This window comes from Melospiza melodia, chromosome 2 (genome assembly GCF_035770615.1).
Source record: "Melospiza melodia melodia isolate bMelMel2 chromosome 2, bMelMel2.pri, whole genome shotgun sequence".
In the NCBI taxonomy this organism is placed as follows: domain Eukaryota; kingdom Metazoa; phylum Chordata; class Aves; order Passeriformes; family Passerellidae; genus Melospiza; species Melospiza melodia.
Genome location: NC_086195.1, coordinates 5,801,146 through 5,815,964, shown reverse-complemented (window position 1 = coordinate 5,815,964; position 14,819 = coordinate 5,801,146). Strand labels below are relative to the sequence as shown.

The window sequence follows — 14,819 nt, the reverse complement described above, 5'->3', positions numbered from 1 at the left end:
GGACACAGGGGTCACATTGCTAGGAGTGCTATCCCACAGACAGGACTGATTTTGGCATGGGAGGGTGCTGGCACCTTAGGACTGCGCTTAAATTAGGTCACTTAGGCGGCCTAGTTCCAGATAATACACAATGATACATTCTGCAGAGAGCATGTTTAGGTGTTGTGGGGTTTGGGGATTGTTTGAAATGTTTTTGAACTCGCTCAAAAGGTGATTTTTGTACTTCTGATCTGCCTTTGAATTCAGTACCGCAATGCCAGCAACCCCCTGACCCACTACGACACCACGGCTGAGGAGATCCTGCAGCAGTGTGATGGTAGGTCTGCTCTACTGCTGAACCCTTCCAAGAGCCCCTGGCAGGGCCCTGCTCTTATGTGCCTGGAGAATGAGCCCTCAGATGAGAAAAACATGGATTTTGATAGAGCAAACCCCATACATGTGCTGTGTGTCCTTAGAGAGTTACCTTGTTTCAGTGGTTGTGGTGTTTTCTGGGACCCCCGAGGAAGGAAGGAATGATGAATCTGACTCCATGTTCTTAGAAGGCTAATTTATTACTTTATTATCTATATTATATTAATTATATTATATTAATTATATTATATTAATTATATTATATTAATTATATTATATTAATTATATTATATTAATTATATTATATTAATTATATTTTATTAAATATTATATATATATATATATATATATATATATATATATATATATATATATGTATGTATGTATGTATATTATATTAAAGAACACTAAACTATACTAAAAATACAGAAAGGATACAGACAGAAGGCTAAAAAGATAATAATGAAAACCTGTGACTCTCTTTCCAGAGCCCTGACACAGCTTGCCCCCAACTGGCCATTAAGTCAAAACAATTCACAGCAGAATCCATGGAAACAATGTCTAGACACATTCCAAAGCAGCAAAACACAGGAGAAGCAATCAGATAATTATTGTTTTCATTTTTTTTGAGAGGCTTCTCAGCTTCCCAGGAGAAAAATCCTGGGCCAAGGGATTTTTCAGAAAATATGACAGTGACAAGTGGTCATAGTAATTAATTTTTTTTCCCATTAAAGAAGAATTCTTTATATTTTAGACTTTTCTGCCTGTGAGCAGGTGGAGAAAGCAGTGCTGTTTAAGTTACTTCAAAACCCTTCTATAGGTAGACTGGTATAGAATAGGGTCATTCTTTGATCACAAATACAGAAATAGGTTTTAACATTCCCAGAGCAAATACTCCAATACACTGGAAGCATCTTCACTTAGGAGTGCAGCTGTGTGCTCCTTAGTGTGCTCTCAGGAGCACAGGCTGCTCTGTGCCACAGCTGTCCCCAGCAGCACCCTCTGGCTCTCAGGGCTCTCTCCAGCCCCAGAGGGGGCTGAGCTGAGGCAGCAGAGCTTCAGCTGGGCTCGTTCTCAGCTCAGGAGCTGCTTTGGGAGCTGTTGGAGGCATTCCCTGTGATGCTGCAGCACGTGGGCATTTCCATAGGGCACAGAAGGGAGTCCTAAGAAGGCTCCAGACCTACCTTAATAGACAGTGCAGTTTCTGATTGGACCTTCTGATAAGAAAATCAGCAATTAAATTCATTCACATAAAGGTGAGGCCCATGTGGAAGGTTCTCCTCTGGCTGTTTAGAGGATTTGCCTTGTCCTTCTGCCATCCCACAAACTGAGAGTCCAGATGAGTTCCAGATTTAGGCTTCTTGTTTCTCTTTACTTCCCCTTACAGCCCAGACACTGTTCAGTTACCCCTGCTTGGTGGGGTGTTATTCTTTTGGCTGCTAAGCAATTGATTTTGTGTGTGGTGACCTTTTAAAAACCCTTTTTCCTTTTAAATTAACAAAGCTGTCATGTGGGTGCACCAGAGAAGCTGCAGGTGGTGACACAGGGATGAACTGTCATATCCACACTCCCTCTGAGTGCTAGTGACCAAACCAGCCTTTCTCACATGAAAATGAGGGAGTAGTTGTGTTAACACTTCTCTCCAGAGCTGCCTGTCCCACGCTCTTGGCACTCACTCAGTTAATTAACAAACATAATGGGCTGCTCAGTTTGACTCAGAGAGTGAGTTGTGTGTATCAGCAGATACAGGAACAGGAAAACTGCAGCTCTCAGCTCTGTGGGCCACATCCAGCTGTGTCCAAAGTGCCACAGATTGGTGCCTTGCCAGGCCTCTGGCTGGGCATTTCAAAACCCTTGCTGGAGAAAATGATGATTGAGCAATGCAGTTTCAAGGCAAAGAGTCCTACCCTGCCCTTTTCAGCCACTTTGTGCATTTTTTGTTGAGGAAAGTCCATCCTTAGGTGGGTGTGAGCTTTCAATCCATCCTTCTGCTGGAGATTTCACACTTCTCTCCCACACCCTTAAACAGGAAAGGTGGACATGGTGGTGGCCACGGCTGGCACAGGAGGGACCATCACTGGCATCTCCAGGAAGTTGAAGGAGAAATGTCCAGGCTGCAAAGTAAGTGAGAACCCCACTGCTTTTGCCTTTAATGTCTCCTCAAGCTGCTCCCCTTGGCACATCCCACTCCTTGTAAGGCTCTCTGAAGGGAGGTTCTTGGGTCTTCTCAGATAAAAGGTTGTTCTGGCTGCAGAGAGGGTTTCAGAGTGTCTGAAATCATCATGCTCTGGTTCCATTGGTGACCAGAGCTCAGGTTTGGCTCAGCAGATGAACACTGACACTCAGATCCCCCCATGGGGTGCCTGGGAAACTTCCTTCTCTGGAAATTTCTTCTTCTTCTGTGCTCTGCAACCTTTTGTTTCCTCCCTGGCTGTGCCATCCCCGGCAGCTCTGGAGCTGCTGAGGTTTTGCCCAGTGGAATTCTCTCTGCACACACCAGCCTGTGTGTTTTCCTGTGTGATGCGTGAGGTTTCCTCACAGAACTCAGGATACTGCTTCAATCTTGAGAGTTCTCCTACACAGGCAGGGAGTGGTAAAGGAAATAAAACTGATCTGCTTGACTTGGCACAAAATGAGTTGTCTGTGATGATGCCTGGCATGTGGATGAGGACAACCTTGTCTCAGGGAAAGCCTGGTTTCTGTTTTCTGTTTAAACCAAGCAAAACCCATGTGTGGAATAAGTGGTGCCATCACCCTGAGGAGCTGGGATGGGTTTCCAAGGGGGCCAGAAGCAGCAAAACCTTTGAATATTGCCAGGAGGAAATGAACAGGAGAGCAGGCTGGCTGTGTGCCACCAGCAGCTGTGACAAGGCCAGTGCTCTCCAAAGCTCTGTGTCCTGGTGGCCTGAGGGGAAATCTTCTCCAGATTGTAGGTGTGGATCCTGAAGGCTCCATCCTTGCTGAACCAGAAGAACTGAACAAGACTGACAAGACAATGTATGAAGTGGAAGGAATTGGATATGATTTTGTCCCCACAGTGTTGGATAGATCTGTAAGTCACATTGCTGGGTTTACTGCCCTTTGCCCTCTGCTGGGATGCAGGATTGAGGTTAAAGGCAGGGGAAAACTTGGGGGAGGATTTCTTCAAGCTGAAATAGAAGGGTTAGCAGGCAGAACTATTCCTGTTCTTTCCGTCAGCATAAACAGCCCTTAAAAGGCTTAAGGCCACATTAGTTTTACAAATCTAAGTCAAAGTGCTGTAAGTAGATAACATTTTCCTACAACACACACTTTATTCATGCTTAAAACAACCCCAAAACACACCTGGAAAAAAACAGTCATGAAACACAGACAATAAAAATAAAACTGTTGAGTTTGTGAGGGTCCCCAGGACAAGGTGAGAGATGAGGAATTGAGAATCTGACTCCATGTTCTCAGAAGGCTGATTTACTATTTTATGATATTATATTAAAGAATGCTATACTAAAACTATACTACAGAAAGAGAAGGATACAGATAGAAGGTTTAACAGAATGAATAATAAAAACTCATGACTGACTCTTCAGAGTTTGATGGTGATTGGTCATTAATTAAAAAAAATTCACATGAAACCAATCAAACATGCACCTGTTGGTAAGTAATGTTCAAACTACATTCCAAAGCAGCAAAAAACAGGAGAAGGAATGAGATAATTTTTATTATTTATATTTTTCTCTGAGGCTTCTCAACTTCCCAGGAGAAGAAATCCTGGGAAAGGAATTAGTCAGAAAATATGACAGTGACATAAAACAGACACACAGCAAAGAACACCAACTTACCAATCACAAAATCCCCACAAAGCAACCAAACCAAACCTTCCAGCAGAGCATCCCTCCTGGACAAAGGGGTTAAGACTGTCCTGAACAGAGCCTGTGTCCCTGGGATGCCTTCCAGGGGGGGAGGAAGCTGATGCTGTCTGAGGCTGCTCTCACAGAAGGGTTCCAGCAAGGAGCCTTTTGTGCTGATGTGATCATCTCACCTTGGCAAAAATCCCCACCTGGCATTTGGAGGAGGATGGAAACCCGGGGCTCAGCTGTTCCCTCAAAGAGCCAGGGCTGAACCCACACTGCTTGTGCAGTTCCCCTGGCCCTCCCCAGTTAAACAGAGCCTTGTTTCTATCTCCTGCCCCTGCCCAGACAGTGGACCAGTGGTACAAGAGCAACGATGAGGAGTCCTTTGCCCTGGCCCGGATGATGATCCGCGAGGAGGGGCTGCTGTGTGGTAAGAGCAGGCAGGAGCCCCCTGCCCTCCTCTGATGCACATCAGAGACCTCCTTCCGCTCCACATCTTGTCCCCCTCGCTCTGGGCTCCTCTGTTCTGTCTGCTCCTCCCCTGTGATGGCTTCCATGGGGTGGTTTGATGGTTTTGCCCCTGCTGTGTATTCTGCAGGGGGCAGCTCGGGCAGTGCCATGTCTGTGGCTGTGAAGGCAGCCAAGGAGCTGAAGGAGGGCCAGCGCTGTGTTGTCATCTGCCCTGACTCCATCAGGAACTACATGTGAGGATCTGCTGCTCTTCTTCTCTGGGGGAGGGGTGAGGGAGTCCCTCAGACCTTGGAACACCCAGTTATCCCAGCAAGGAATGTCTTGGGGCACAAGTTCTGAGCTGTCTAAAAGGGGCCTGGCACATGGAGCAGGGAGGATCCTTTCCCCTTTAAATCTGAGCTCTGATTTCAGTAGATAATCATCACTGGTTAGCATTTCTCACAGCAAAGGCCTTGCTTTCACTGTGTTATTTGTGGGGATCACTGGTTATCCCAATCCTGGAAGGGTTCCTTTGCCCTTGAGCTGGGTTCCTGCCCTGAGCAGGATCCAGCAGTCCTGCAGCAGCAGCAGCCACACTCAGGGTGAGTTTGCAGGTGGAAATGTCAGGGCTTTAAGCTGTGCTGAGAAGTTTTTCTCCAATCACATTGAAACATACCCCAAAACATGGTATTTTTAGCTGAGTTTCCTCACCCATGTTACATCCAGCTCAATATTAGACAGACAGAAGTTGCAGACAAGACACATCCCCATTCCAGGCTGTGTCTCTGTGATATTGCAAGGGGCTGATAGAGTTGGAGCTTTGTTTCCTGTGGGATTCCTTTTTGTCCCCATGAGTATTTCTTCTCCATGTCCCTGCCACCCAAGCTTGGATGGCCAATGATGTCGAATTTCCAATTCCACTTTATCTGTTGGTGGCAGTGAGCTGTGAGCAGCTGTCTCGGTTTGCTGTCAGATGTTCAAGCCCTGCTAATGAGCTTTTCACCCCCTGGTGCTCTGCAGGTCCAAGTTCCTGAGTGACAAATGGATGATTCAGAAAGGGTTCATGAAAGAAGAAGACCTTGGCAACAAACCCTGGTAAGCCAGTCAGATCCATCTGGATTTCCATCAGTCTATTCAATAGAGTTCATGGCAGCTGCTAATTTAAAGCTCATTTCAATTTACACTTCTTCTTTGATTTAGCTGATCTTCCATGCTATTGTCTTGTGCAGCTATTAATCAAATTTGCTTTAATTAGTTGACATCCTTCCTTGAGTTGTTTTGCAGCAGCAGAAAATTTGGTACTTAATGATTGGGGTTTTTTTAATGAAAAGCATTATATCTGGAATTTAAACAAAAAGGAAATAAGCAAAGAATCCTTCCAAAATCAGAGTTCTTGAGTGCAAAGCACTGCAGGTCTACGTAGCTAGAAGGGACTCTTCCCTAAATGTTGTCTATGATAACTGTAAATACAGATAGGTCTTTGAGTAGGAGTGCAAAATTTTCTGTGTGAGAGATAAATAAAGAAATTGGGGAGATCAGTGCTCTCCACTGACTATCTGTAATTGTAGAAAGCAGATGAAATGAGGAGAAAGGGTTTGATTTTCAAGCCATCTCACACTTCAGAGACTTTCTGATGCAGGGAATAACACCTGAGAGCCCTGAAGCTTTATTGACTCTGGCTGAATCCTGACTCTCCCTGCAGCCTTTGTCTTTCCTGTGCTGCTGGAGGCCACTGTGCACCAAGGGCTGGTTCTGTGTTCTCCATAAAACTTGCATGGGATTGTTTTTCACTCCATCCCCAGGTGGTGGAACATCAGCATTCAGGAGCTGAGCCTCTCTGCCCCCCTGACTGTGCTTCCAAGTGTTACCTGTGCCAAGACTGTGGAAATCCTCCGGGAGAAGAGATTCGACCAGGTACCAGTTGTTGATGAATCTGGGTATGTGCACATCTATCACTCTTCATCCATTTCTACCACTCCCCTCAGCAGGTCCTCAGGGATGTCTTTTAAATGCTTGCTGGAAATAAAATGTCTTCTCACCCATCCTTTTTCATTTATTAACACAGTTCAGAAATGTTGCCTTGAACACGCCAGTGCTGGGCTTTGTGTTTTCATGCCAGGATTGTCCTGCCCTTCACAATATTCTAATGATCATATCATATCATATCAATCATCATATCATATCATATCATATCATATCTTATATTATATTATGCTGTACTAAAAGTATACTAAAGAAAGAGAAGGCTACAGACAGAAGGTTTAACAAGAATGAATGATAAAAACTCGTGACTGACTCCTCAGAGTGATTTGTCATTAAGTAAAAACAATTCACAGGAATTGTTTTTACTCAGTCATTGTGTCTCTGCAGGATAATTTAATTTCTTTTAATAATACCAGTTTAACTTAAAAAAAAAAGCAAAAATTCCTGTTAAAAACAACCAACCCCAAACGTGTCCACATCTATCAGAGCTTTCTTCAGCACACTGTGTTACAGTGCAGGGCTGCAGTGACCCCCATAAACCAGGGTTTTCCAGCAAGCTGGAATGTTCCTTATCACCCTTCAGCCCTCCTGCAAACAGGCTGAGTATTGAGGAGTTGCTCAATTGTGCTGACCTGAAGGATGAATTCTTGTAGATCCTCACAGGGAGAAGGGAAATGACCCCAGCTGGGGTGAGCTTGTCTCTGGCTGTCACACCTTTCAAAAGCACAGATGGGAGTGTGAAAAAATGAAGTGGTTTGTGCTTTCCAAAAGCTCTCTGAGATTGCAGGCAGCTCTCTCCAGCTGCAAGGAGCAGAGATGAAAAGGTCCTGGTGTTCAGAAGGACCTGCAGCATCTGCTGCCTTGTGTGTGAGTCTCCAGCACCTCTGAGAGCTGCACCCTGTTTCCTGCAGACACACACAATCCAAGTGTGCCATCAATAATGCTGCATTATTACCATGAAATAGCTGAACTGACTCCTCCAGGCTGGCTGGGAGTGGATGCTTTTTTCTACAGGAGCAGCTGAAGCTTTTGTGTTGTTTATCCCTGTCTTGTGTCTCCTTCCCCAGGGTGATCCTGGGCATGGTTACCCTGGGTAACATGCTTTCCTCACTGCTGGCTGGAAAAGTTAAGCCTTCTGATGAAGTCAGAAAAGTCATCTACAAGCAATTTCAGCAGGTGGGCAGGTGTACTCTGCAGCTCCTGGTTGCAATACTAGAGTAGGTGTGCTAACACTGCACAGGCTGGGTGAGGTTCACCTGGGGCCAAGCCAGCACCTGGTACTGAGCATAGAATTTCCTTTTAAAACCATGGAATGCTTGACTTAGTTTCCACCAGGATTTAAGTTCCAGCACTGTCCCAAAGTGGACTGGAAGTGTGTTTAATGCTTCTGTTCAACCTGTGAGCCACCCGAGGCTACTGGTTCTTTATGGACAAATGTGAATTTATTTTTTCCTCCCCAGACAGATAATCCAGCATCATGGGGACCTGTGGTGGGTAACACAACTGCCTGGTTCATGTTCTGCCTTCCTTGGACGCCTCAGGAGTTTCTGGGGCTGGTGGTGTGGGGTGGTGTCTGGGGCTGCTCTGGTGCTGGCTGCATCAGCCAATTCTCTGCACTTCTGAGGTTGTGGCTCTGGCCATGGGCAGCTTGAAGGTTTCTTTAGCAAAGAACAGCTGAACCATTTCTTGTTTCTTTATTTCTGGTATTTTCTTGGTGGAGGCTGGAAGGGGAGTGACACAAGCTGTGGTACTGCTGACTGTTAACTAAAATGGTTATTTTCCACTTGAATTGATGGGTTAATGGAGAAACGTGGTGGAATGCACATAACCTCAGAAGTATTGTGGGTATTGCTTCTCTTGCCACTTTAATCAAGCTTATTTGGTTTATTTATGGGTGAAACTGGGAAAATGAATCTTTTGTGTCACCAAAATCACTTCTGGTATCCTACATGGCTGCATCAAATGAGAGGCTTAGCCTGCAAACCAGGGGAAAAGTACATTTTGGAAAGATGGGTTTTTTGGCTTTTTTAGGTTGCTCAGAGAGGTTGAGGATTTCTCATCCCTGTTCCAGACCAGGCTGGATGGGGCTCTGAGCACCTGAGATAGTGGAAGGTGTCCCTGCCCCTGGCAGAGGAGCTGGATGATCCCAAAGGTCCCTTCCACCCCAAACCATTCTGTGATTTTACAACATGGGCAGCCAGCTTTGGTAGGATCACCACAGTTATTTTATGGTAATTCTTAGAATGGAAACAGAATGGTTAGAGCTTTTTTGAAAGTCCCTGGTATAATTTCAAATCTGGGGATTTGAAACACCAGTCACAGGATAATTTGCCAACCCAAACAAGTGCTAGTGGAGGGAGGAGCCATCCTTGTGGAGTCAGATGTTAGTTCCAGTGGTTTGGCTTCTCAGTCATGTGTAGTATAGTACTCACTGCCTAGAGACCTAGTAAGCTTAAAAGCAAAGCCTAAATGTGGAAAAACCCGTGGGCAAAACGTTTAAGGAGCTTGAACAAGCAGGTGAAATCTCTGTGGGGGTTCTGTTAAATTTCCACTGAGCATCTCCAGGCATATTTATGCCTTCATGGCTGTCCCAGTGCTGCCAAGGGGCTGCTTGTCCTGGTTCTCTGTAGCCTGCCCAGTCCCTGAAGACAGATTTGGGACTGATGGGTGACTCCATGTGGCAGATTTCCCACCTCCTTCCTTTCCTGGCCCCCAGGTTTAAATATTGGTTCCTATAGCAGGTCTCTTAAACACAGGCTGCTGGGAATACTTTGACTCCCACTCTGTGCTCCAGTGCAGCCCAACTGTTCATGCTGTGGCATTTATTTAACACAGAGAGGCTTTTTTGAACCTGCAGTGCAAGACTCTTCCTTGCTGTGAGTTCCTTTAATAAAAGGATGTCAGATGGTGGGTGCTGGGGAGAGTCACCTGGAGCTGCTGCTTCAACTCTTAACTCATGTTTGAACAGTTTTAGGCACTTTTTAAAATTATTGCAGCAGGAGATTGCTGAAGTGTTTTGGAAATAGCTGCATTTTTTCAGAGTTGACACAGGATGGTTTCTTGTTCAGTCTTAGCAAAGTTGAGCTTCACAAAGAAAATGAATTATTAAATCTCAGTTCCTTGGTTTGTACCCGAGTCCTGTGTTAGCTGAGCAATCTTTCACCCTTGGTTTTGGTTTTGGCTTGTTTGGGCTTTTCTGCCTTTGCAGATCATATTCACTTCCACAATGATTGGCAGCCTGATTCATTCACTTTTTCAATCTTTTTAGAATAAAATCACCAAATATAAAGACTTTTGTGGTCACTTCTTTTGTTGTGGAGACACATGGAACACTTAACCTTCTTTGATTGCTAGCATTTTTCAGATCTTCATTCTATTCATTATGTTTACAGAACCAGAAGGAATAACTTCATGTAGTGCTTTGTGCTTTTTGGAAATCAGAAACAAAGAAAAGTGATCTTTAAAGTTGGCCTTGATTTGTTGGTGTTCTCTAGTGCTTCAGGTGGGAGCAGAGCACAAATGTTGATGTGTTGATTTTAGTTCTGTACAAAGTGTATGGGGATTATTGACTGCTAAACATAGAAAGCACTGTTTTACTCAAGCTCTGTAACTCTCTCCTCAGATTAACCTGAAAGACAACTTGGGGAAACTCTCTCACATCCTGGAAATAGACCACTTTGCTCTGGTGGTTCATGAGCAAATTCAATGTGAGTACAAAGTGCTGCACCTTGAGAGAGCAAATCTTTGAGTAGCAACAAGAAGCAAGTGAGAGTGTGAATGTATAAAGTGAGTTCTGATGTAGCAAAATGCTAATTTTGTATGTAAATTTGTGCTACTGAGCCTAATTTCCATCCCTGGAGGTGTTCAAGGCCAGGCTGGATGGGGCTTGGAGCAACCTGGTCTAGTGGAAGGTGCCCCTGCCTGTGGCAGGGGTGGAACAAGATGATTTTAAGGTCCCTTCCAACCCAAACCATGCTGGGATTAGTAAGACTAAATAAATCTTCAAATCTCAGGAATATCACTCTTATATGTGAATAATATTTTGTCCTGTTTAATCTTCCTAATAGCAGACAGCTTTGCAAAGTTACAAACACTGAGACACTGAGACTGAAAACAATATTAAGTCATGCCAGATAAATTTATCTTTAGCTTCTCAATTGTAACTGGAAAAAGAAAAGCCATCAAATTTGGGGTTTTTCTTGATAATCTCCATAAGGATGTGCTCTTGGCTCTGAGCGGACTATTTATAAACCTGGAGTCTCAATGGAAGCTTGCAGTGAAACAGAGATTGAGTGAAAAAAAGCCCAGGACAGTCCAGCTGACTGAAAAAACTGAGAATAGAAGTAGATTCAACATCTCAGTACAGACAGACTTTAGGAACTGGAATTTAGACAATTGATAAAGGGCCAGAGGTCGTGTGGCCACTTGGTTCCCAAGTCAAGTCCCAAGATAATGAGAAAGTCACTTGAGCCTGTGCTGCCAATGCAGCAAAGATTAAATGGTTAGTACATTTTTTGGATATAAATGGGGTATTGTGGTTTTTATACTGATTCTGTGGTTGGCAGGGATGCAGGAAGAAGGCTGTGTCACATTTCCTCCTCAAAATGTGGTTCCATTGGGCCATTCAAGCGGCCCCTGGTTTCAGTGGGGTAATGCCACTTGCAGCTGTTTCAAGTAATTAATGTTTATGGAAAATACACTTGTGTCAAGAACAATAAATCCACTGGATCCTTATCCTTCCTTCCATAAAGTTCCAGTGTCCCTTTTGCTGAGGAGCCTTTCTGAGCTGAAAATCCTTGTCACTGCTCTGTGACTCTTGGCCAAAGGTGCCTTTTGTGTTCCCCCTCTGTGTGCCAGGACCACCCAACACCTCCAGGATGATGGAGCTGGGATGGCTCAGCTCCCCATTTCACAAACACTAGAACCAGGCAGGAGGGGATGTGTTTGTGCCTCCTGGAGCCTGAATTCCCTTTTTTCTCCCTGCAGATCACACGGATGGCTCCTCCAGCAAGCGGCAGATGGTGTTTGGCATCGTGACAGCCATCGACCTCCTGAACTTCGTCACCGCACGCGAGCGGGAGAGGAAATCCAACTAAAGCCAGCAGCAGCCTGGAGCCTGCTCAGCATCCTGCAGCCTCAAACAAAGAATCAGGGTCATGTCTTAACTAGAATTTTTTTTTCCTTTTATTTTTTCTCTTTTTTTTTTTTTAATTCTGAAAATAAGTAGTTAGCCATCCTGCTGTCAGCTCTCCAGCCAGTGTGTCCTGCTGCATTGCCCAGCTTCTGGGATCTTGTTTCTTAATCAGGCTAAGCAGTATTTCTTATCAAGACAATTTATTTTTTTACCTATATATATATATATGTATGTGTAAAAAATATTGCCTAAATTAAGTGGTTTGTTCCTTACTCGTTGTGTCTAAAGGCTGGCTTTCCAAAATGTTGTTTCAGAATCATAAAATGTGTTGAAATAAAGAGTTACTGAAGCAGAGGCCCAAGAGAGCTCTGGAAAGTTCTGGATTCCCCCCCCTCCATTTAAGGGTGTTAAGTTAGATATTACCTGTGTTGAGACAAAACTGGGACTGGGGCATGGGCAGAAGGAACGAGGGTTTCCCTTTTGGTGGCATCATTGTAAAACAAGAAATTCCTCAGGGCTGAAGCTGAGACTTCCTCCAAGCATCTGCTCTGAGGAAAAGCTGGTTTGAGTAGAATCATGGCAGTGAAGTGGCAAACATCAGCCAGTGACTCTGTTTTACACAGTGCACCAGCTTTCCCTGCCACAGACCTGTTTTCTTTTTCCTGTTGTTTTTTCCTGATAAGTAAGCACAAGTAAGGAAAGATTTAAAGGTGAGATCAAGCATCTTGCCTGAAAATTTTTTAAAATCATGCTGTTTCATCTGTTACCTTCTTCTCCCTCCCCATTTATCTCAGAGTGCCTTTTCTGTGCCTGTTTCAGGAGAGCCAAAGATAATCTCTGAGGAGCTGTGAACTCTTCCAAGTCTTGTTTAGGTGCTCCTACCCTGTAGTGCCTCATTCCAGGAGAAAAGCCCTGCATTGGCTACCCCCTCAGATTAGGGCTATTGCTGAAGGCAAGTGACCCATCCTAAACTTAAAATGTGGTTTGCCATTAAATTCCTGCACTTCTTTAAGACTTAAAACAGTTTTTCCCAAGGCTCTGGGAAAGAAAAATACTATAAATCTAAAAATGTAGAAATTCAATAGTAATTGAAAGTTTCTAAAGAGTGATGAATTTCTTTCTGCCATTGCAGTTATCACTGCTGCTAGATTTTGGCATTACTTTGAATATTTACTTTACTGGCTTTTATCTGATTTTTCCCCCATTTTCCATCTGACCTTTGCTGACAGCAGCAGGGAGGGAGGTGCTTGAGTAGCTGAGGTTTGTCCTTTTCCCATGTCAAACCTGACCTGACTGAATTCAGCAAGAAATATGAAAGTGGTAGCAGGAGGTTCCCAAAGCTGCTTTTCAGAGCAGCACAAGAGGGGAGTTTAAGGTGAGGCAGCAAAATAGTCAATTATAAAGAAATACAAAGATTTGAATCTGTTTTTCTGATTCACTGTTTATACATAAATCCCTGTAGTGCCATGGAAACTGGCAGTATTGTGGAGTGAGGCACAGGGGATGGTTAGAAATGGTGGAGAACAGGGGAGGGGAGTGTAAACCATCCCAAATAAGCCAAAGGATCCAGAGAAATTCACCTTCTCCCCTGGGGTTTGCTAAGAACAGGAGCTGTCTCCTCTGCACTGGCACAGGGAGGAGAAGGCTTTTCTTATTCCCAGAGGAACTGGGTAAATAAATGGAATTGCTGCACAACTGAAAAACTTTCCAGAGCTCTTTCCCATGGCAGGGGTGAAGGCAGCAAAGGGAAGGGGACAGGGAATCCAGCAGGGCTGAAATTTCTCTGCTAAAGTTTATGAATGTGATGCTTTTTTGCATGTCTGAGAACCTCATTGCTGGCCTGGTCCTGGTTAGTTGTGGTAGGGCTGACTAAAACTGGGCTTATCTTTGTTTCAAGTGCTCTGAAGACCAAGAAAGACACTGCAGTTTGTTCAGTCTTTTACCTGAAATTGAAGGCCAGAGCCTGAACAGAACTGTATTTTTTTCCTGAAGTGAGTGCCTGCATCTTCTGTTTACCTTTGCTGCTTTTGCAAGCACTGACTAAACCTGAAAACTATTTTGCACATGAATATTTTTATCAGCAGTTTATGCTGTATTTGTTTGTCACTGTAAGAGATTATCAGTGCTAATGTTGGCTCTGCAAAAATATTTCTTATTTTCTCACCTGAAGACAGCTGTTCAGTAAAATCTGTACAATATTTTGCAACCAGTTACCAGGCAATGACTTAAGGTTCATTTTCACATTGTCATGTCCAATGTTATTTCCCATTTCTTGCACAAGCTGGGGCTGACTCCAGAACTCTGGCTAGCAGGGGTTCCTCTGAGCAGCCAGACCAATCTCATCTGCCCACCAAGCCCATTTCTGAAAACTTGTTTGCTATAAATCTACACTGTCAGAAGTTTCCTGACATTGCCCCTGTCATCCAACAGCTTTTCTTACTGTGCAGTGTCAACTGAGGGAAAGGGAAGACTCCTTATGCTTCAAGGAGCTGGGAAAAATCACCACTATGAGCTGTATTTATTGCACAGATGTTCACAAATGTACCATACAAAGAGTTCAATAAAGGCTGTTTGATTGCAGAATGGCTCTGGGTTGTTTTTTTTATGCCAGTTCAAGCTTGTGTTTTAAGACTGTAAGGTTGTTGTAAGGTTGTTTCTTAATGCCATTTCAAGCTTGTAAGTGTGTTAAGACTGTAAGGTTGTTGTGAGATTGTTTTTTAATGCCAGTTCAAGCTTGTGTGTTAAGATTGTAAGTTTTTTTTTTTTTTTTTTTTAATGCCAGTTCAAGCTTGTAAGTGTATTAAGGAGGCTGTAAGATTGTTGTTTTAATGCCAGTTCAAGCTTGTCAGTGTGTTGAGACTGTAAGGTTTCTTTTTTTTAACACCAATTCAAGCTTGTAAGTGTGTTAAGACTGTAAGAAAGATTGTTTTTTAATGCCAATTCAAGCTTGTGTGTTGAGACTGTAAGGTTTCTTTTTTTAATGCTAGTTCAAGCTTGTAAGTGTGTTAAGACTGTAGAATTGTTTTTATATGCCAGTTCAAGCTTCTAAGTGTGTTAAGACTGTAAGACTG

General features: G+C 43.8%; 1 protein-coding gene across 1 annotated transcript in view; it reads left to right on the top strand.

Annotated features, from left to right (window-relative positions):
• The window catches only part of LOC134432584 (cystathionine beta-synthase-like protein), a 28,617-nt gene extending 14,286 nt beyond the window's left edge, over window positions 1-14,331 (top strand). The window contains exons 8-17 of the mRNA XM_063181434.1: window positions 247-316; window positions 2,381-2,472; window positions 3,278-3,403; window positions 4,527-4,611; window positions 4,780-4,885; window positions 5,652-5,726; window positions 6,434-6,568; window positions 7,682-7,790; window positions 10,237-10,321; window positions 11,601-14,331. Of these exons, the coding sequence (XP_063037504.1) occupies window positions 247-316; window positions 2,381-2,472; window positions 3,278-3,403; window positions 4,527-4,611; window positions 4,780-4,885; window positions 5,652-5,726; window positions 6,434-6,568; window positions 7,682-7,790; window positions 10,237-10,321; window positions 11,601-11,710 (993 nt within the window). The 3' untranslated portion in view covers window positions 11,711-14,331. The remainder of the gene's footprint in view (window positions 1-246; window positions 317-2,380; window positions 2,473-3,277; window positions 3,404-4,526; window positions 4,612-4,779; window positions 4,886-5,651; window positions 5,727-6,433; window positions 6,569-7,681; window positions 7,791-10,236; window positions 10,322-11,600) is intronic.
• The last annotated feature ends 488 nt before the right edge of the window (window positions 14,332-14,819 follow it).